Here is a 16,046-nt window from a genome sequence, read left to right on the forward strand (position 1 = left end):
ACAAGAGATTCTGCAGATGCCGGAAATCTCGAACAACACACACAAAACGCTGGAGGAACTCAGCAGGTCATGCAGCATCTATGGTGGGAAATAAACACTCGATGTTTCAGGCTGAGACCCCTCATCAGGCCTGGAAAGAAAGGGGGAAGAAGCCAAAAGGTGGTGGGGAAGGGGAAGGACTACAAGTTAGAAAGTGACAAGTGAAGTTATGTGAGGGAAGGCGGATGGAAAAGGAGATGGGAGGTGACAGGTAGAAAAGCTAAAGGGCTGAAGAAGAAGGACTCTGACAGGAGACGAGAGTAGATTTGAAATTTGGTATTTCACTCACTTTGATTTTTCCCCTGCAGCTTTCATTTCAAAGAGCAGCTTTATTTTTGTTTTCTATAATTTGCCCTGCCAGCTTGTTATAAATATTTCAAATTAAGAGAGCTCAAAATGTTTTCAGCCCAAGTACAGTACTTCATGTCTACTACTGAACAAGGAGTTCACTTCAGGCACCGACTACATTGTCTAACTTTCCACTGCACTATCAATCACACTTGTTCACAGTGAGAGCCAGTTACGAAGAACAGACGTATATCCATTGTCCATTTAAATGTATGCCTGGTCTCAAAGTGACGTTTATAACAAATACAGTGGAAAATGAACAGCACGAGTGAAGTAACAAAGAAACCTAATCACAGCACTATTATTACAAATATGAGTCATGCAATCAGTACCTTCATTAGGTACCTCCTACACTGAGTGTACGTTCGTGGTCTTCCACCTCGGTGTCCCATCCACTTCAAGGTTCGACATGTTGTGCATTCAGACATGCTCTTCTGCACACCACTTTTGTAACGTGTGGTTATTTGAGTTACTGTTGCCTCCCTGTCAGCTTGAACCAGTTCTGCCATTCTCCTCTGACCTCTCTGATTAACAAAGCATTTTTGCCAACACAACTGCCGCTCACCATTCTCTGTAAATACTAGAGACCATTGTGCATGAAAATCTCAAGAGTTCAGCTGTTTCTGAGATACTCAAACCACCTGATCTGGCATCAATAGTCTTTCGAAGGTCACATGTTTGGTCTGAACAACACAACCTCTTGACCATGTCTGCATGCTTTCATGCATTGAGTTGCTGCCACGTGACTGGCTGTTTAGATATTTGCATTAACTTACAGATGTATCTAATAAAGTGGCCACTGAGTGTAGTCATGGGATCATACAGCACAGAAACAGACCACCAACTCTAAGCCAACTTTTCAGACCATCTATTATGATCCCATTTAAGGACCAAATCCTACTAAGCCTTGCCTATTCAAGTGTTCAAATGTCCTAGAGTTGGTGGACTGTGAATGTGGTTGAGTGGGAGGATGGTGGCTGGTAAAGGGCCTTGCTTTGCTGTTGGGTTCTGTTGCTTGTTATGTTCTGTGTTGTTCTGATGAGCATTGTGGGCATATTATGTTGGTGACGGAATGTGTGGTGACATTTGAAGGCTGCCCCCAGCATAACCTTGGTTGTTACCACAGATGATTTTGCTTTTGTGTGCATGCGATAAATAAATCTGAATCAGAATCCATTTTGGTGCATTTTTACAGAAAATGGTACAAATGGAAAATTAACTTAAAATGTGTGGACCTTAATTTTATAACAAACAGATCCAACTATGGCACCAATATGAATCAACTGACCACAATTCTATGTTAAATCCAATTTGCAAAAAAATCTAGTTCTATAAATTCATTTTCCTGCATCTCAACTGCATTCTTGTTCAGCTTCCTCTCTCACTCCTCAAACAATTGCTGTAAGTAATTTTCACTTTCACTGCTTGGGCAGTGAACCGACAGACAAGGACTTACAGGACCACCTAACTTCTGTTTATAAATAAATCTGAATTTGAATCTAAAGTTTTTGGCAGCTAATTGCACATATCAACCATTCTGTGTAAAACACGTTTCTTCTCAAATCCTTCCTCTCATCTTAAACCTAGGTCCACTGATTCTGACTATCTAGTCTCCTATAATTTTATATACCCGTTAGCAGACCACCCCTTTGGTTTGTTGTTTCAGAGAAAAGAACCCCGGCTTACCCAGTCACTCCCAATAACTGAAGTTTTCCAATTTCCTCTGTGCTCTCTCTGGCATCACAGTGTGATGACCGGAAATGCACCACCCTGGCTGTTCTAACCAGGCTCCTGCTTCGGGAACTATGGACCCAAGGTGCCGCTGCTCACCAACATTTTATCAGAGCCTTACCGCTTACATACTCCCTACCCCTATCTGACCTCATAAAGCTTCAGCTCGCATGCCATGGATGCTAGATGGCCTGCTGAGATCCTCCAGCATTTTTGTGTGTTGCTCCAGATAAGACCATAAGATGTAGAAGCAGAATCAGGCCATTCGGCCCATTGAGTCTGCTCCGCCATTTTACCATGGCCTATCCATTTTCCCTCTCAGCCCCAATCTCCTGTCTTCTCACGATATCTCTTCATGCCCTGTGACTGATTTCCAGCATCAGCGGAATCTCTCGTGTTCCCCCTCACACTAGTTGCTTTAACAGTACCAACGACAGTGAGTGAATGGCCAGCGTGTTCTGGATTCACACCGCAGTAAGGCATCACAGATTTTACAGCATGAAAAAGTCCTCAGAACCAGTAGGATATCTACCAGCAGATATTTCTTTTTAGTTTATACTAGTTATTTTAATTTATATACATTTTATATGTTGCACTGGACTGCTGCCACAACACAACAAATTTCATGACACGGGATATATGACAGATGCAGGAAATCCACAGCAACACACACTAAATGCTGGAGGAACTCAGCAGGTTAGGCAGCATCCATGGAAATGAACGAACAATTCGGGCTGAGACCCTTCTTCAAGACTGGAAATGAAGCGGGAAGATGCCAGTATAAAAAGGTGAGGGGGAGGGCAAGGAGGAGAGCTGGAAAGTGATAGGTGAAACCAGTTGGGTAGGAAAGGGAAACGGTTCGAGAGAAAGGAATCTGATAGGAGAGGAGAGAAAGGGAAGGAGGTGAAACCCCGGGGGAGGTGATAGGCAGAGGTAAGAGGCCGGAGTGGGCAATACCAGAAAAATCAACCTGGAGGCTACCTAAATGGAATCTAAGGTGTTGCTCCTCCAACTTAAGGGTGGCCTCTTCATGACACAAGAGGAGGCCATGGACCAACGTATGTCACTGAAAACAAACTTGATTATGATAGTAATTCTTCAAACACACAAGACCTCATGTTAGAAGCACACCAAAAATCATTGCACAACCATGTCTTCGATAAACAAAATCTTACCTTTTCAACTGAACTGTTTTCATCGTTCATCAAGAACACCTTCCTAATGTCTCGCTTTGTTTTTATCAGTCTTCTTGAGGTTTCCTCTCTCAACAGTGTGGCATATCCTATGTGCTCATAGATGGGATTGGTAGTCATCTTAGAAATATACTCAGATGCTTTAGTTTCTATGTAAAGGGTTATCAAACCATCTGTCACGAGATCATGGATTGACTCAAATCGTTTCTCCCCTACAAAGTGCTTTCCATCATAGAATAATCTGTAGTTTAATGTCTGATATCCAAATCTAGAAAGGGAATCAGAGGAAAAGAATAATAAACAATAATCCTCAATCCATACCAAACATGTCACAAACTAATGCTGATAAAATGGCATCTTAAACAGAAGTTAGTGAAAAATATAAAAAAAATTGATGTGCTGATAAAAATCGCAAAGGACCTGAACAGAGGCGAACACAAAGGTCAAGATCCCAGGTCCCTTTATCTCGTGTTCTCGATATTTATTGCTTTTTTATTATGCTTCTTCCTCTCCGCTATCCGATTTCTAAATGGACATTGAACTTTAGCACTTTTTTTATTGATTCCTGTTTTTGCACTATTTATTTTTAACTTAACTATTTGACATACATATATATATATATATATACTTACAGTAATTCCTTTTTTTCCTACATTTATCATGTATTGCATTGTACTTCTGCCACAATGTTAACAAATTTCACGACATATGCTGGTGATATTAAAGCAACACACACAAGATGCTGGAGGAGCTCAAGCAGGCCAGGCAGCATCTATGGAAAAGAATAAACATCGACTGCACTCTTTTCCATTGATGCTGTCTGGCCTGCTGAGCTCCTCCAGCATTTTGTGTGTGTTGCTTTAATATCACCAGCATCATGAAACTTGTGTGCGTTGCTTGGATTTCCAGCATCTGCAGATTTTCTCATGCTGGCGGTATTAAACCTGATTCTGATTATAGTTTCTCCTTTTTGTTTTTGCACAGCCTGTTGTTGTCTGCACTCTGGTTGGACGCCCTAGTTGGGCAGTCTTTCATTGACCCTGTTATGGTTATTATTCTATAGATTTAATGAGTATGCCCGCAAGAAAATGAATCTCAGGGTTGTTTATGGTGACACATTTGTACTTTGAACTTTGAGATGAATTGTCCACCGGGCACTTCCCAATGAGGCTAATGTCTCATATTTGCCTTTTGCAGTCAGTGCTGGGCTGGTGTTGAAGATCACTGGCGGGGCTGGGCGGGGCAGGGGGGCTCAGTAGTGTGGCAGATAGCAGCGCCAGTTACGCTGTCTGTAAGGAGTTTCCACATTCTCCCCATGACTGGTGCTCTGTTTTCCTCCCACACTCCAAAGGCGCAAGGGGTTAGTTGGTTCATTGGTCACATGGGTGTGATTGGTTCGCAGAGGCTCATTCACTAAACGACCTTTATCACTAAATCAATAAAATAAAGATGATTCTCCTGTTAGATACTCAATTGTCAGCCACTGCTCCTGATTGAATGTAATAAGTACTCAGACTTGATGTGCTAGGTAAGGGGTTGCCACACTTTTGCACATGGTATGACACTTCTGCCATTTCGCAGTCAGGTACGGTAGTGTCCAGATTAGCGTGGCACTTTGCAGTGCCATCTGTACGATCAGGGTACGATTCTTGCCACTGTCTGTGAGGAATTAGTCCTTCTACCCACGACCATGTGGGTTTCCTCTAGGTGCTCAAGTTTCCTCCCTTATTCCAAAGGTTAGTGGGTTGGTAAGTAGTGGGCACGGCATGTTGGCATTAGAAGCATGGTGATACTTGTGGGCTGCCCCAGCACATCCTCCGACTGAGTTGGTCATTCACACAAAAGGCGCATTTCGCTGTATGTTTCGATGCATGTGTGACAGATAAAGCTAACCTTTAACAGACACAAAATGCTGGTGGAACTCAATAGGTCAGGCAGCACCTATGGAAATGAATAAACAGTCAACGTTTTGGGCTGAGACCATTCTCCAGGAAGGGATCTCTGTAGTCCTATGTGTCACCCTGATCACATTAACAGTTAGTTTCAGATACACTAACTGAAACTAACTGTTATTGACACGTACTTCTACTCCCCTCACTACATCAAAACTGCTCATAGTGGCTGAGTTTTAGGAATTTCCCAGGCCATAAAGGATATAGAGATAGGGATGGAATGTTCTGCTATTAGGAGTTCACTGCACATCCTGAATCTCCAGATTTACATGACTAAAATCTGCCATTAATCTATTCAACTGAGCTGTGCCATAAAACAGGCACGTTGTGTTCATAAGAACATAAGAAATAGCAGCAGGAGTAGGCCATCTGGCCTTTCGAGCCTGCTACACCATTCAATAGGATTATGGCTGGTCTGGCCATGGACTCATCTCCATCTCCCTCCCTTTTCCCCATAACCCTTAATTCCCCGACTATGCAAAAATCTATCCAAGCTTGTCTTAAATATATTTACTGAGGTAGCCTCCACTGCTTCATTGGGCAGAAAATTCCACAGATTCACCACTCCCTGGGAAAAGCAGTTCCTCCTCATCTCCATCCTAAATCTACTCCGAATCTTGAGGCTGTGTCCCCTAGTTCTAGTCTCACTTATCACTGGAAACAACTTTCCTGCTTCTATCTTATCTATCCCTTTCATAATTTTATATGTTTCAGCGTGAATAAGGATGTTGTCTCGACATAGACTCTCCTGGTATTTTGTCATTTCTAGTAATAATTTCATGGACAGGCCCAGTGACAGGAGAAGAACCAATTAGGAGCACACTGTAACTTAATCCTTTGCTTTGGTTCTCTTACCACCCCTTACAAATCTAGCTTTGGCAGCTGACATCTTTAGAGGTAAAGATCCCTTTTCAGACTAAACATTCCGCGCTTTCACTAATGACTCATTGGCTGAGTAATCAGCAAGAGGTTTTCTTAATTTGAACGTTTGAGACTTCATAATGTCGGCTGAGGATTCCCAGTTCATTTTTGTAGCTATTCCCTGCAACATCACTTTTGATGGATTTGCCTAGCCGGGGGATAGGGATGGCCTCCAGACTGCCACTGGACTCCTGGTTTGATGTTTAATTCTATGTGTTGTTTGCTTGCTTTTTGCCATTTGCACAATTTGTTTCTTTTTTTTTGCATGTTTGGTGTTTGATCTTTTCTTTGAACGGGTTCCATGGTGTTTCTTTGTTTCGTGGCTGCCTGTGGGAGCACGAATCTCAGAGTTGTATTCTGTATACACACTTTAATAATAAATGTGCTTTGGATCTCTGTGATTGCGATAAAGTCAAAGTAATATATATTATAAAAGTATGTACATGTCACCATATACTACCTTGAGATTCATTTTCCTGCAGGCACTTACAGGAAGATAAAGAAATACATAAAGAAATACTGACAACCAAAGTGCAAAAGACAAATTATGTAAATAAATAATAATACTGAGAACATGAATTGTAAAGTCCTTGAAAATGCATCTGTAACTCGTAGAATCAGTTCAGGGTCAAGGTTGGAGTGAGGTTATCAACAGAGGTTCAGGAGCCTGATGGTTGCAGGGTACGAACTGTTCCTGAACCTGGTGGCGTGAGACCTATGGCTCCTGTACCGTGAACCCTGTTGAAGAGTCTCAGCCCAAAAAATCTAATGTTTATTCCTTTTCATAGATGCTCTCTGACTTGCTGAGTTCCTCCAGGATTTTGTGTGTGTTGCTCTGCATCTGCAGAAACTCTTGTGTACCTCCTCCCGATGGTAATGTAGAAAAGAGAGCAAGGCCTGGACGGGGCGGGGGGTCGTTGATGATGGATGCTGCACTCCGAGTAAATGTGCTCAATGATGGAGAGGACTTTGCCTGTGAAGCACTGGGCTGTGTCCTCCACACTCTGTATGTTTTCCATTCCAGAGCTTTGCTGTGTCTATACCAGGTTGTGAGAATCGATACCAGCCTTTTCTTTATTTGATCAGTCTGGTCATCTCCTAACTTTGAAACTGGTCTCAAGACATTGAGTAAATAATATATACTTGTTTGCAGTGTGCACACACCAACAGTGCCAGGAACAGGGCCACAGTTGAGTGAATAACTCGTTTCCCCCCTGAAGTTATTATTTTAAGCAGTTTGAAATAACTTAAAAATTGGCTCACTGATCAGCTAAGGAACAACATACTGAGCTCCTGCTCATCAAGATAAGAGGCATTTCCCTGACTCAAGACAAATGGGTTTGGCTTAACTTCCTCTCCCTGCTGGGACAATTAGCCTACTGTAGTTTCTCAGTCCCTATTCTCTTCTTGCCCTTGCTCTCTTGCCTTTGGCCCCACATGACTAAGTTAAAAAGCTTCTATTGACTCTCTGTATGCAATGCTGCAGATGACTAATTAATTTGTAAATACCTCCGCAAAATTTAGAAGGAACCACTTGGAAGTACTGTACTGAGCACTTACGTTCCCATATAGAGGGTAATACAAGGGTCCAAAAAAAATAGCCCATTAAAAAAATGTCCATCTGTTGAGGTGAATAAATAGTTTCAGGCTGAGACCTTTCATCAGGACTGGAAAGCAAGGAGACAGAAGCTTAAAAATTGTGTTGGTTCTGCTATAGAATCAGAACCTCATGGATGCCCATTTTTGGTATTAGTGTCACATCTACTAAGGTACAGTGAAAAGCTTGTCTTGCACATCAGTTATACAAATCAATTCATTACACAGTGCATTTTGGTAGTACAAGACCATGCTTATTCATGCAGTTATGCTGTTGGGTATTTTATTTTCTGCAGATTTTCTCAAAATGCATTAAGTGTCCCCCTAAATACATTATAAAACTGAGTACCTTTTTTTTGCTGTTTAAAATAAAAACTCAGTTTATTATTGAGTTAGGATTGTTGAATTAGCCAAAAGGATTTGTCTTGGGAACATTCTAAGGAGAGCATGGGAATAAAAGAATGGGGGGAACCATTTTCCAGAGAGAGCTGGGACCAAATGAAAACGGACAACAAATATAGTGGAAGAACATGGTGAAACACTCCCAGAATTCAATTCAGAAGGACAGATACCGATGTCAGAAAATTCTCATACAGGCAACGGTCGCTCAGAGAATGTGCAGATAACTTTCACTTAGTTAGCTAGCGTGTGACATTCGAGAAAGTTTGATGCCTTGTTTCCTTGGACATGGTATGGATAATATTTTTACTTTGATTGGTTTTTCAGCGCAGAACCATTTTGCTACCATGGGTAAACAAAGTGAAGCAAACTGATTATGCAACAAAGAGCTCTAACAATTAGGTGCGTGGTATAGACTAACATATACATGATCGGCCTTTTACTTTATTTCGCTTGTTATAGTTTAAAATATTTTGTCAATATAATTTTAATCTAAGTTGATACCAGTATGAGCTAAATTATTGCTCCTGGTGAACAGTAAATTTGTATGGGTGTGTCAGTATTCATATAAGTAATTGTCTTATTTTCCCTTAAAGGATCATTCATACTTTACTGTTTACCCAAATCACATCTACCCTAGACCTGTTTAGTTATTGGAAATTGCCTTTTCACCATTATTCGCCATGCACTGTGGAGTTAAGTTGCTGTTAGTTTGTGTCCAAAGCTATAGCTAACTCATTATGAGCCTATGGTGAGAGGGTTATGCGAGGTAAAACAACAACAGAGCGTTGAATAAAGTGTTACAGTAGCGGAGAAAGTGCATTGTGGGTACACAATAAGGGGCAAGGTCATAGTGAGATGAGCTTTCCTAGATGTGGTGACAATGTGGTTGGAATAGGACCTGCTATTGGCGATGGTCATTCCTAGGAACTTGACACTAGGACATGAGTAGTGTGGAATTGTGCCCTCCTCTTGAAAATGTGAGTCACTGCCTTGAGCACCAGGTGCAAGTGTGTTGTGCTGTATGCATCCCTCTGGATCTTTTCTGCCCACTGGAGTTGCAGGTCAAAGTGTAAACCGGGAAGACAAAGAAACCAAAATATGTAACAGGTCATTTCTCTTTGTTATTAGAAAATAACATGTTCAGATTGTTGGCATTAGGAAGTAAACTCACCTCAGAGCCAAAGTGTTACTTCCTGGCTGACGTTGACTCTCTCTGATGAGGTAAGCTCCCTCAACTCCACCGAGCTGTTCATCGGCCTCCTCACGAGATATCATCCCATGGAATCTGAAAGGACAAAATACTCAAAATATTACAGAGAAAAGTTGAATAGGTTGGGACTTTATTCTTTGGAGTGTAGGAGACTGTGGGGAGATTTGGTGGAGGTGTACAAAATTATGAGGGGTATAGTTAGGGTAAATGCAAGCCGAATTAGAGATCATGATTAAGGGTGAAAGATGAAATATTTAAGAGGAACATGAGGAGGAAGTTCTTTACTGAGAGGGTAGTGGCTGCTGGCAGAGTGGCGAATGTGAGTTTGATTTCAATATTTAAGAGAAGTTTGGACTACATGGATGGGAGGGGTGTGAGGGGCAGGTCCAGGTGCAGGTCAACAGGACTAGACAGAAGAACAATTCAGCATGGACTAGATGGGCCAAAGGGCCTGTTTCTGTGTTATAGTGCTCTATTTAGAAAAATTACACCACATGACCAATTGGTCATTTTATGAGTTTCAACAGAATTAGATGTCATGATATCTATTGAATGGATTTCAAATCATAATTAATAGGCCACATATTTTCATACTTGGATTGATAATAATAATAACTTATTCTTGAGCACTTTCATTCAAATGATATAGTTTGAAGTGCTTTACATTGAAATAAAGTGCAAACAGGAAAATAACAGACAAAAAGCAAGGTTAAATAAATAGGTTTTGAGCTGGTGTATACAAATGTCAACTAAGAAATTGACAGTATAATATTATAGGAACTAAGGGCAATTTATTTCATTAAAATTGCTGTCCTTTCGTAAGCAGAGTGCACATGTTTGCAGCATCCTCCAAGATATCAAAAGACAATTGAGCACTGTTTAAACCTGGACATCATCAACTGAATAGGGGGCACAATGTTGGTCATGTAAAGGAAGGAAGTAGTTCATGTTATGTACTCTCAAATCCCGATGCAGAGTATGCCAAGTGAATGTTCTTAAAAGACAACTGTGCTGCTCCAAAGAGCGCAAGAAGAGGTCATTCTTACCCTCAGCCATTAGGCTGTATAATCAGTCAATCTATAGCTGGGGAAGTGATGACCTTCCCCCTCCTGTTAGAATGTTCGAGGTAACTTATATTTTATTCTTTCTTACTTCTCTTCTAATAGTTGTATATCAGTGCACTTGTGATACTACTGTGACACTGTAATTTCCTTTGGGATCAATAAAGTATCTGTGTAAAGATAGATCTAATTTCTTCATGCAAACCCAATTAAAGGATCCTAATGAAAGATCTCAGCCCAAATTATTGACTACCTGCTTCTCTCCATAGATGCTACCTGTTCTTCCAGCATTTTGTGTGTTGCTTAGTAATAGAGATAGCGAGGCTGCAACACTCGTTCAATATGGAGAAACAGTACTTTTAAATTGGATTGGCTCTTCAGCAAGAGAGAAAATAAAACTTTACAACTGTTTTACTCATTCTATTAAAATAAAAGCTCATGGGAGGTAAAGTGCAACAATTGCTATGGCCTTGAATCTCCTGATCTGATTGAGGATCAAGGATTAACTTTATTCGCCATATACATTTACATGCATTAGGAATTTACTGTGGTGTGTTGACCTGGGCACAGCATGCAACAAAAATATTCAACAATTAAAAGAATAAAGAATTATATGTAACAAAAGCTAATAAAGTTAGAGATATGTGCTGTGTGTGTGTGTGTGTTATATGGAATGCGAGCCTGGTCCAGAGGCACATTGTTCCATTTGGTGGGTAAAGCCCTTCCAACCATTGAGCACATTGCATAAAATGTTGTGGCAGGAAAGCAGCATCCATCATCAGGGACCCCCACCACCCAGAACATGCTCTCTTTTCACTGCTGGAAGGTGGTACAGGAGCCTCAGGACTCACACCACCAGGTTCAGGAACAGATAATTCCCCTCAACTATCAGGCTTTTGAACCAAACGGGGATAACTTCACTCGCCCCGTCACTGAAATGTTCCTACAACCTATGGACTCACTTTCAAGGACTCTTCATTTCATGTTCTCGATATTTATTGCTTATTTATTATTATTATTATTTTGTATTTTCACAGTTTCTTATCTTTTGCACATAGATTGTCTGTCTTGTTGTATATGGTTTTTTATAGATACTATTTTTGTATTTGTGCAGTTTCTTGACTTCTGCACTCTGATTGAACATCCAAGTTGGGCAGTCTTTGATTCTGTTATGGTTATTTTTCTATAGACTTATTAAGTAAGCCTACAAGAAAATGAATCTCAGGTTGTATATGATGACATATATATACTTGAAACTTGTATACATCTATACAGCTGAATGAAAATAAATTTGAACTTGAACTTAAACAGATTACTGTGCTGTAAAGCTACTTCTGTTTTACTACTTACTAGATGTAAAACACAAAAACTATGAGTTTTAGTTTAGTGTCTAACTAAAAGGAAACTATTTTCTACTTTTGGAAATAACTTGTCAAGAGTTAAAGATACAAAAGAGAAAATGGTTCACATACTCTCTTCCATAGTACTTTGGTCTGTTTTCAACCTGCAAACAGAATAAAGAAAGAAACAACAAATTTCACAAAGTATACCAGTGATATTAAACCTGAGGTTATCAAATCCATCCTATGAGAATCTAGCTGGTGCCACTCCGCTCCCAAAAGACATTTTTCCCCAGATACTTTTGAACATCATTGTTACATTTGTCTCAATTACTAACTGTTCGTAAACTGTTCACTGATTAAGTTCATAAACTGAATTTACCAAATTAGAAAGTACAAGTGCAATATGGTGGAAAATCCACCAGGTGGCAACAGACACAGAAACTTCCATCAAAAGTTCTCATTATGATAAACTTGCAGACATCCCACCCTGCAAAAACTCATTTCAGGGAGGTAGCACCATCAGTTTGCGGGAGACTTCCAGGAGAGGTGGGATGTCTGCAATAGAGTAGCTCCTTAGCAGCTGGCCAGCTAGTTTAAATAACGTTAGCTATGCTAATAAACGAATGACACCTGTTAAACTCACCTCAACATGTCTTTTACAGTCTTAACCCACCATGGGCAATAGAAAAATCACTGTTGCAAACAGTGCAGCGAACAACACTGTCATTATTTTTGACCCCTATTAGGCAGGGGTACACTTTAGGGTAGTCTGGGGTGACGTACGTTTTATATTTTCTTTTTTTGGAACACTCTCCCATGGCGCACTCTCTCTCTCACGCTCTCTCTCTCTCTCTCTCTCTCCTGGTTGCTCTCGCGCTCGCTCTCTCTCTCGTGGTCGCTCTTGCGCTTGCTCGCTCTCTCTCACACTTTCTCTCTCTTGTGCTCGCTCACTCTCAAAGAAATTGATTTCCAGGATATTGTATATAATTTGCAGGGATCAGGGAGCCTCTATGAATATGCGGGAGACTCCCGGAACTTCCGAGAGAGGTGGGATGTCTGAAGTTGGTAACTACAGCTAAACAGAGCTACAGCACGAGCAGCTGGGTTTCCAAGTTATTTTATGTCACACCATTTGATGAGCAGTTATGGTCAATACCGTTTGTTATCATTGACAGTGTAATCTAAATATATCACCCGCAACAATACACGCCAAAGAGGCTTATATCAGGATTACATACTATACTGATAATACAGTATATATTATCCTGTAAATTAGACGATACAATTTTGTTCAACTATACGGCACGTTGGGAAACAACGTCTGTGTACAGTTTGAGTATCCTAAAGAGGCTACACTTTGGAGACAGTTCAAACAAGTTTCACTAGGTTGATTCCTGGAATGAAGAGATTGAAGAAGTAGGATAGTGGTTAGATTAACACGTTACAGCACCAGCGAAAAGGAGGTTTGAGTTCAATGCCCACCACGGTCTGCGAAGTGTTTGTACATTCTCCTAGTGATTGTGTGGGTTTCCTCCGGGTGCTCTGGTTTCCTCCCACATTCCAAAGACACACAGGTTAGGATTCAAGAGTTGTGGGTGTGCAATGTTGGTGCAGGAAGTGTGGCAATACTTGCGGGCTGCCCCCAGCACAATCCTCACACTGTATTGGTCACTGATGCAAACCACATGTTTCACTCTGTTTCAATGTACATTAGGAAAAAAAGCAAATCTTTATGAGGGCATGCTGAGCAAGCTGAGCTCATACTCTGAGGTTCAGAAGCAGACAGGTTTTCTTACAGAAGATATACTCAGTGCTCTATGGTGGAAGAGTTAGGTAAGGTGACTGAAAACTTACTTCAACATCAGATCTTAAAGAGTGGGTGAGAGTCAGAGATTCAATGATTCCACAGTGATCTTCAAAAAGATGAAGGATAACTGAAAGCTTTAAGGATTGGCTTATTAGCATCAGCTTTATTTGTCACATGTACATGAAAACATTGGAACTTGCAGTGAAATGTGTCACTTCCATTGAGGATGTGCTGGGATGGTCCACAGTATTTCCATGCTTCCAGCTCACACATAGCATCCCCACAACTCAGTACTCTAAGCCGTGCATCTTTGGAAAACTCACGCGATCACGGGGAGAAAGTACAAAAGCCTTACAGAGAATGGTGGGATTGAATCCGGATGCACCGAGTGCTGTTGATGTAAAGTGTTGTGATACTGCGAGGCTATTGTGCCATTTAGTATACTGTCCCGATGGCGAGGGCAGGCACACTCGTCCCTTCAGCTTTGGACCAAGGCTGAGATTGCCTGGAGCTGAGGGGTTCTGATGAAACACAAACCGAGCTGAAGACAAACTGCTTGGTGACAATGTCACTCCCATCTTCCATCATTCATTGAGAGTCGACTGCTTTGGCAGTCATTAGCCAGACTGGATTTGTCCCACTCGTTGTGAGAAAGACGCTCAGAAAAAAAGAGGGATGAACCTGGTCTGTATGTGGCACCACAGTAGCGTAGCGGTTGGCTCAACACTGTTATAGATCTAGGTGTCAGAGTACAGAGTTCAGTCCCAGAGTCCTCTGTTAGAAAGCTTGTCTGTTCTTTCCATGTATGTATGAGGTTTCCTCTGGGTGCTCTGGTTTCCTCCCACAGTCCAAGGACGTACCAGTTAGTAGGTTCACTGGTCATTGTAAATCGTCCTGTGATCAGGCCAGGGTTAAATAGGTGGGTGGCTCGGTGGCCAAAAGGGCACTGTATCTCTAAATAAAATAAATACATAAAAGACACTCCAAAGCAATTTTATGCTTTGCTGAGTGATTGCCAGTGTAATCAAGACTCCGGTAAAGCCCTGTCTGGAAATGCTATGGTTATGAATTGCGGACCTCCAGCACAACCTCACCTTTGTGGTATGGTTCCATAGCCTTAGATATACGCAGTGCATCAAACGAGTGGAGGATGCCTTCTGACATTGGAGATCTATGTGATGGAAGTCTATGGTTCCTACAGTGCTTCGTGTCCAACAGACAGGCTTTTAATAATGTGAAAGGTTTTGTATTGTCCCCAAGTGCATATTTAAATGAGCGTCACTGATTATCCTGAACACCTTGTGGATAGGTTGATGCTGCTGAAGACATTTATATATGCCAAAAGCAATGGTTTACATACCCTTTCATTCTTAGTGAAATAAATCAGCATTTTATTAAATATTTGTATTCCAAGCACAATGCTCTTTTGTCTCCTATTTTATACAGCTGGCTTAGCTCGTTAGCTGTGCATCCAGTCTAATGCTGTGGGATTATAAGCATTTGAAACAATATGCATGACTCCATTGACGCTGTCTGCATTCTCAATATCAGTTGTGCAAAAGAGCGAAATGAGAAATTCAATAACAGCACATTTTCATTCGGCACACCACATTATTCAAGTTTGGTTTGTAACTAACCTCTCGGGGGCAAGTCATTCTCTTTGGACGTGGTGCTTCCTGCTGTAACTGGTATACTGTCCAAAAACAGAATGAAATGTGAACAATGTTAATATTAAATTCATCAAAGCATCACAAAGTCCAACATAATAAGTAGCTAGACAATGAGTTAATTAGCTAGAATCAAATATTTTTATTCTGAAGTTACACAAGTATCAATCCTCATTATGCTAATTCTAAAACCACTGCAAGAAATATTAGTACAAAAAAAAACAAAGGCTTTGTGGTGAGATTCTTATTTGGAGATTCAGCGCGGGACAGGCTCTTCCAGCCCATCGAACTGCGCTGCCCAGCAACCCACCTATTTAACTAGCCTAATGACAGGATAATTTACCATGATCCATTAACCTAGTAACCCATCCTTGGACTGTGGGAGGAAACCAGGGCACCTGGAGGACACCCATGCACTCACGGGGTGAACGTACAAACACCTTACAGATAGCACCAGATAGTACCGAAATCCAGAATGCCCTGAGCTGTAATGTTGTCACAGTAACTGCTACTGTATTGGACAGGTCGTGACTGTCACATGACAGCACTGCCCATTTACCTGGTCAAAAGACATGCCACCTGCCAATCAAGGTTTGACCCCTCCTTGCCCATCAATGCACACCTAACCGTTGGCCCCTTTAATTAGCCTTGACTTGACCTTGGGCAATTGGCCTTTGTAATCAGCTTATCCCTGCTGGCACTGAGCCATTGGTGTCCCTGTGAATCACCTGGGCTGGACTCATCAGCCCTGCTGCACTCTAAAGGAAGCCATGTGT

General features: G+C 41.3%; 1 protein-coding gene across 1 annotated transcript in view; it reads right to left on the reverse strand.

The window, feature by feature from the left end:
• chn2 (chimerin 2) overlaps positions 1 to 16,046 on the reverse strand; it is a 267,250-nt gene that overhangs the window by 77,558 nt on the left and 173,646 nt on the right. Inside the window, exons 3-6 of the mRNA XM_072283192.1 lie at positions 15,241 to 15,296; positions 11,926 to 11,957; positions 9,354 to 9,467; positions 3,294 to 3,579 (exon numbers count right to left, since the gene is read on the reverse strand). Coding sequence (XP_072139293.1) covers positions 3,294 to 3,579; positions 9,354 to 9,467; positions 11,926 to 11,957; positions 15,241 to 15,296 — 488 coding nt within the window. The remainder of the gene's footprint in view (positions 1 to 3,293; positions 3,580 to 9,353; positions 9,468 to 11,925; positions 11,958 to 15,240; positions 15,297 to 16,046) is intronic.

The sequence above is a fragment of the Mobula birostris genome, chromosome 19 (genome assembly GCF_030028105.1).
Source record: "Mobula birostris isolate sMobBir1 chromosome 19, sMobBir1.hap1, whole genome shotgun sequence".
In the NCBI taxonomy this organism is placed as follows: domain Eukaryota; kingdom Metazoa; phylum Chordata; class Chondrichthyes; order Myliobatiformes; family Myliobatidae; genus Mobula; species Mobula birostris.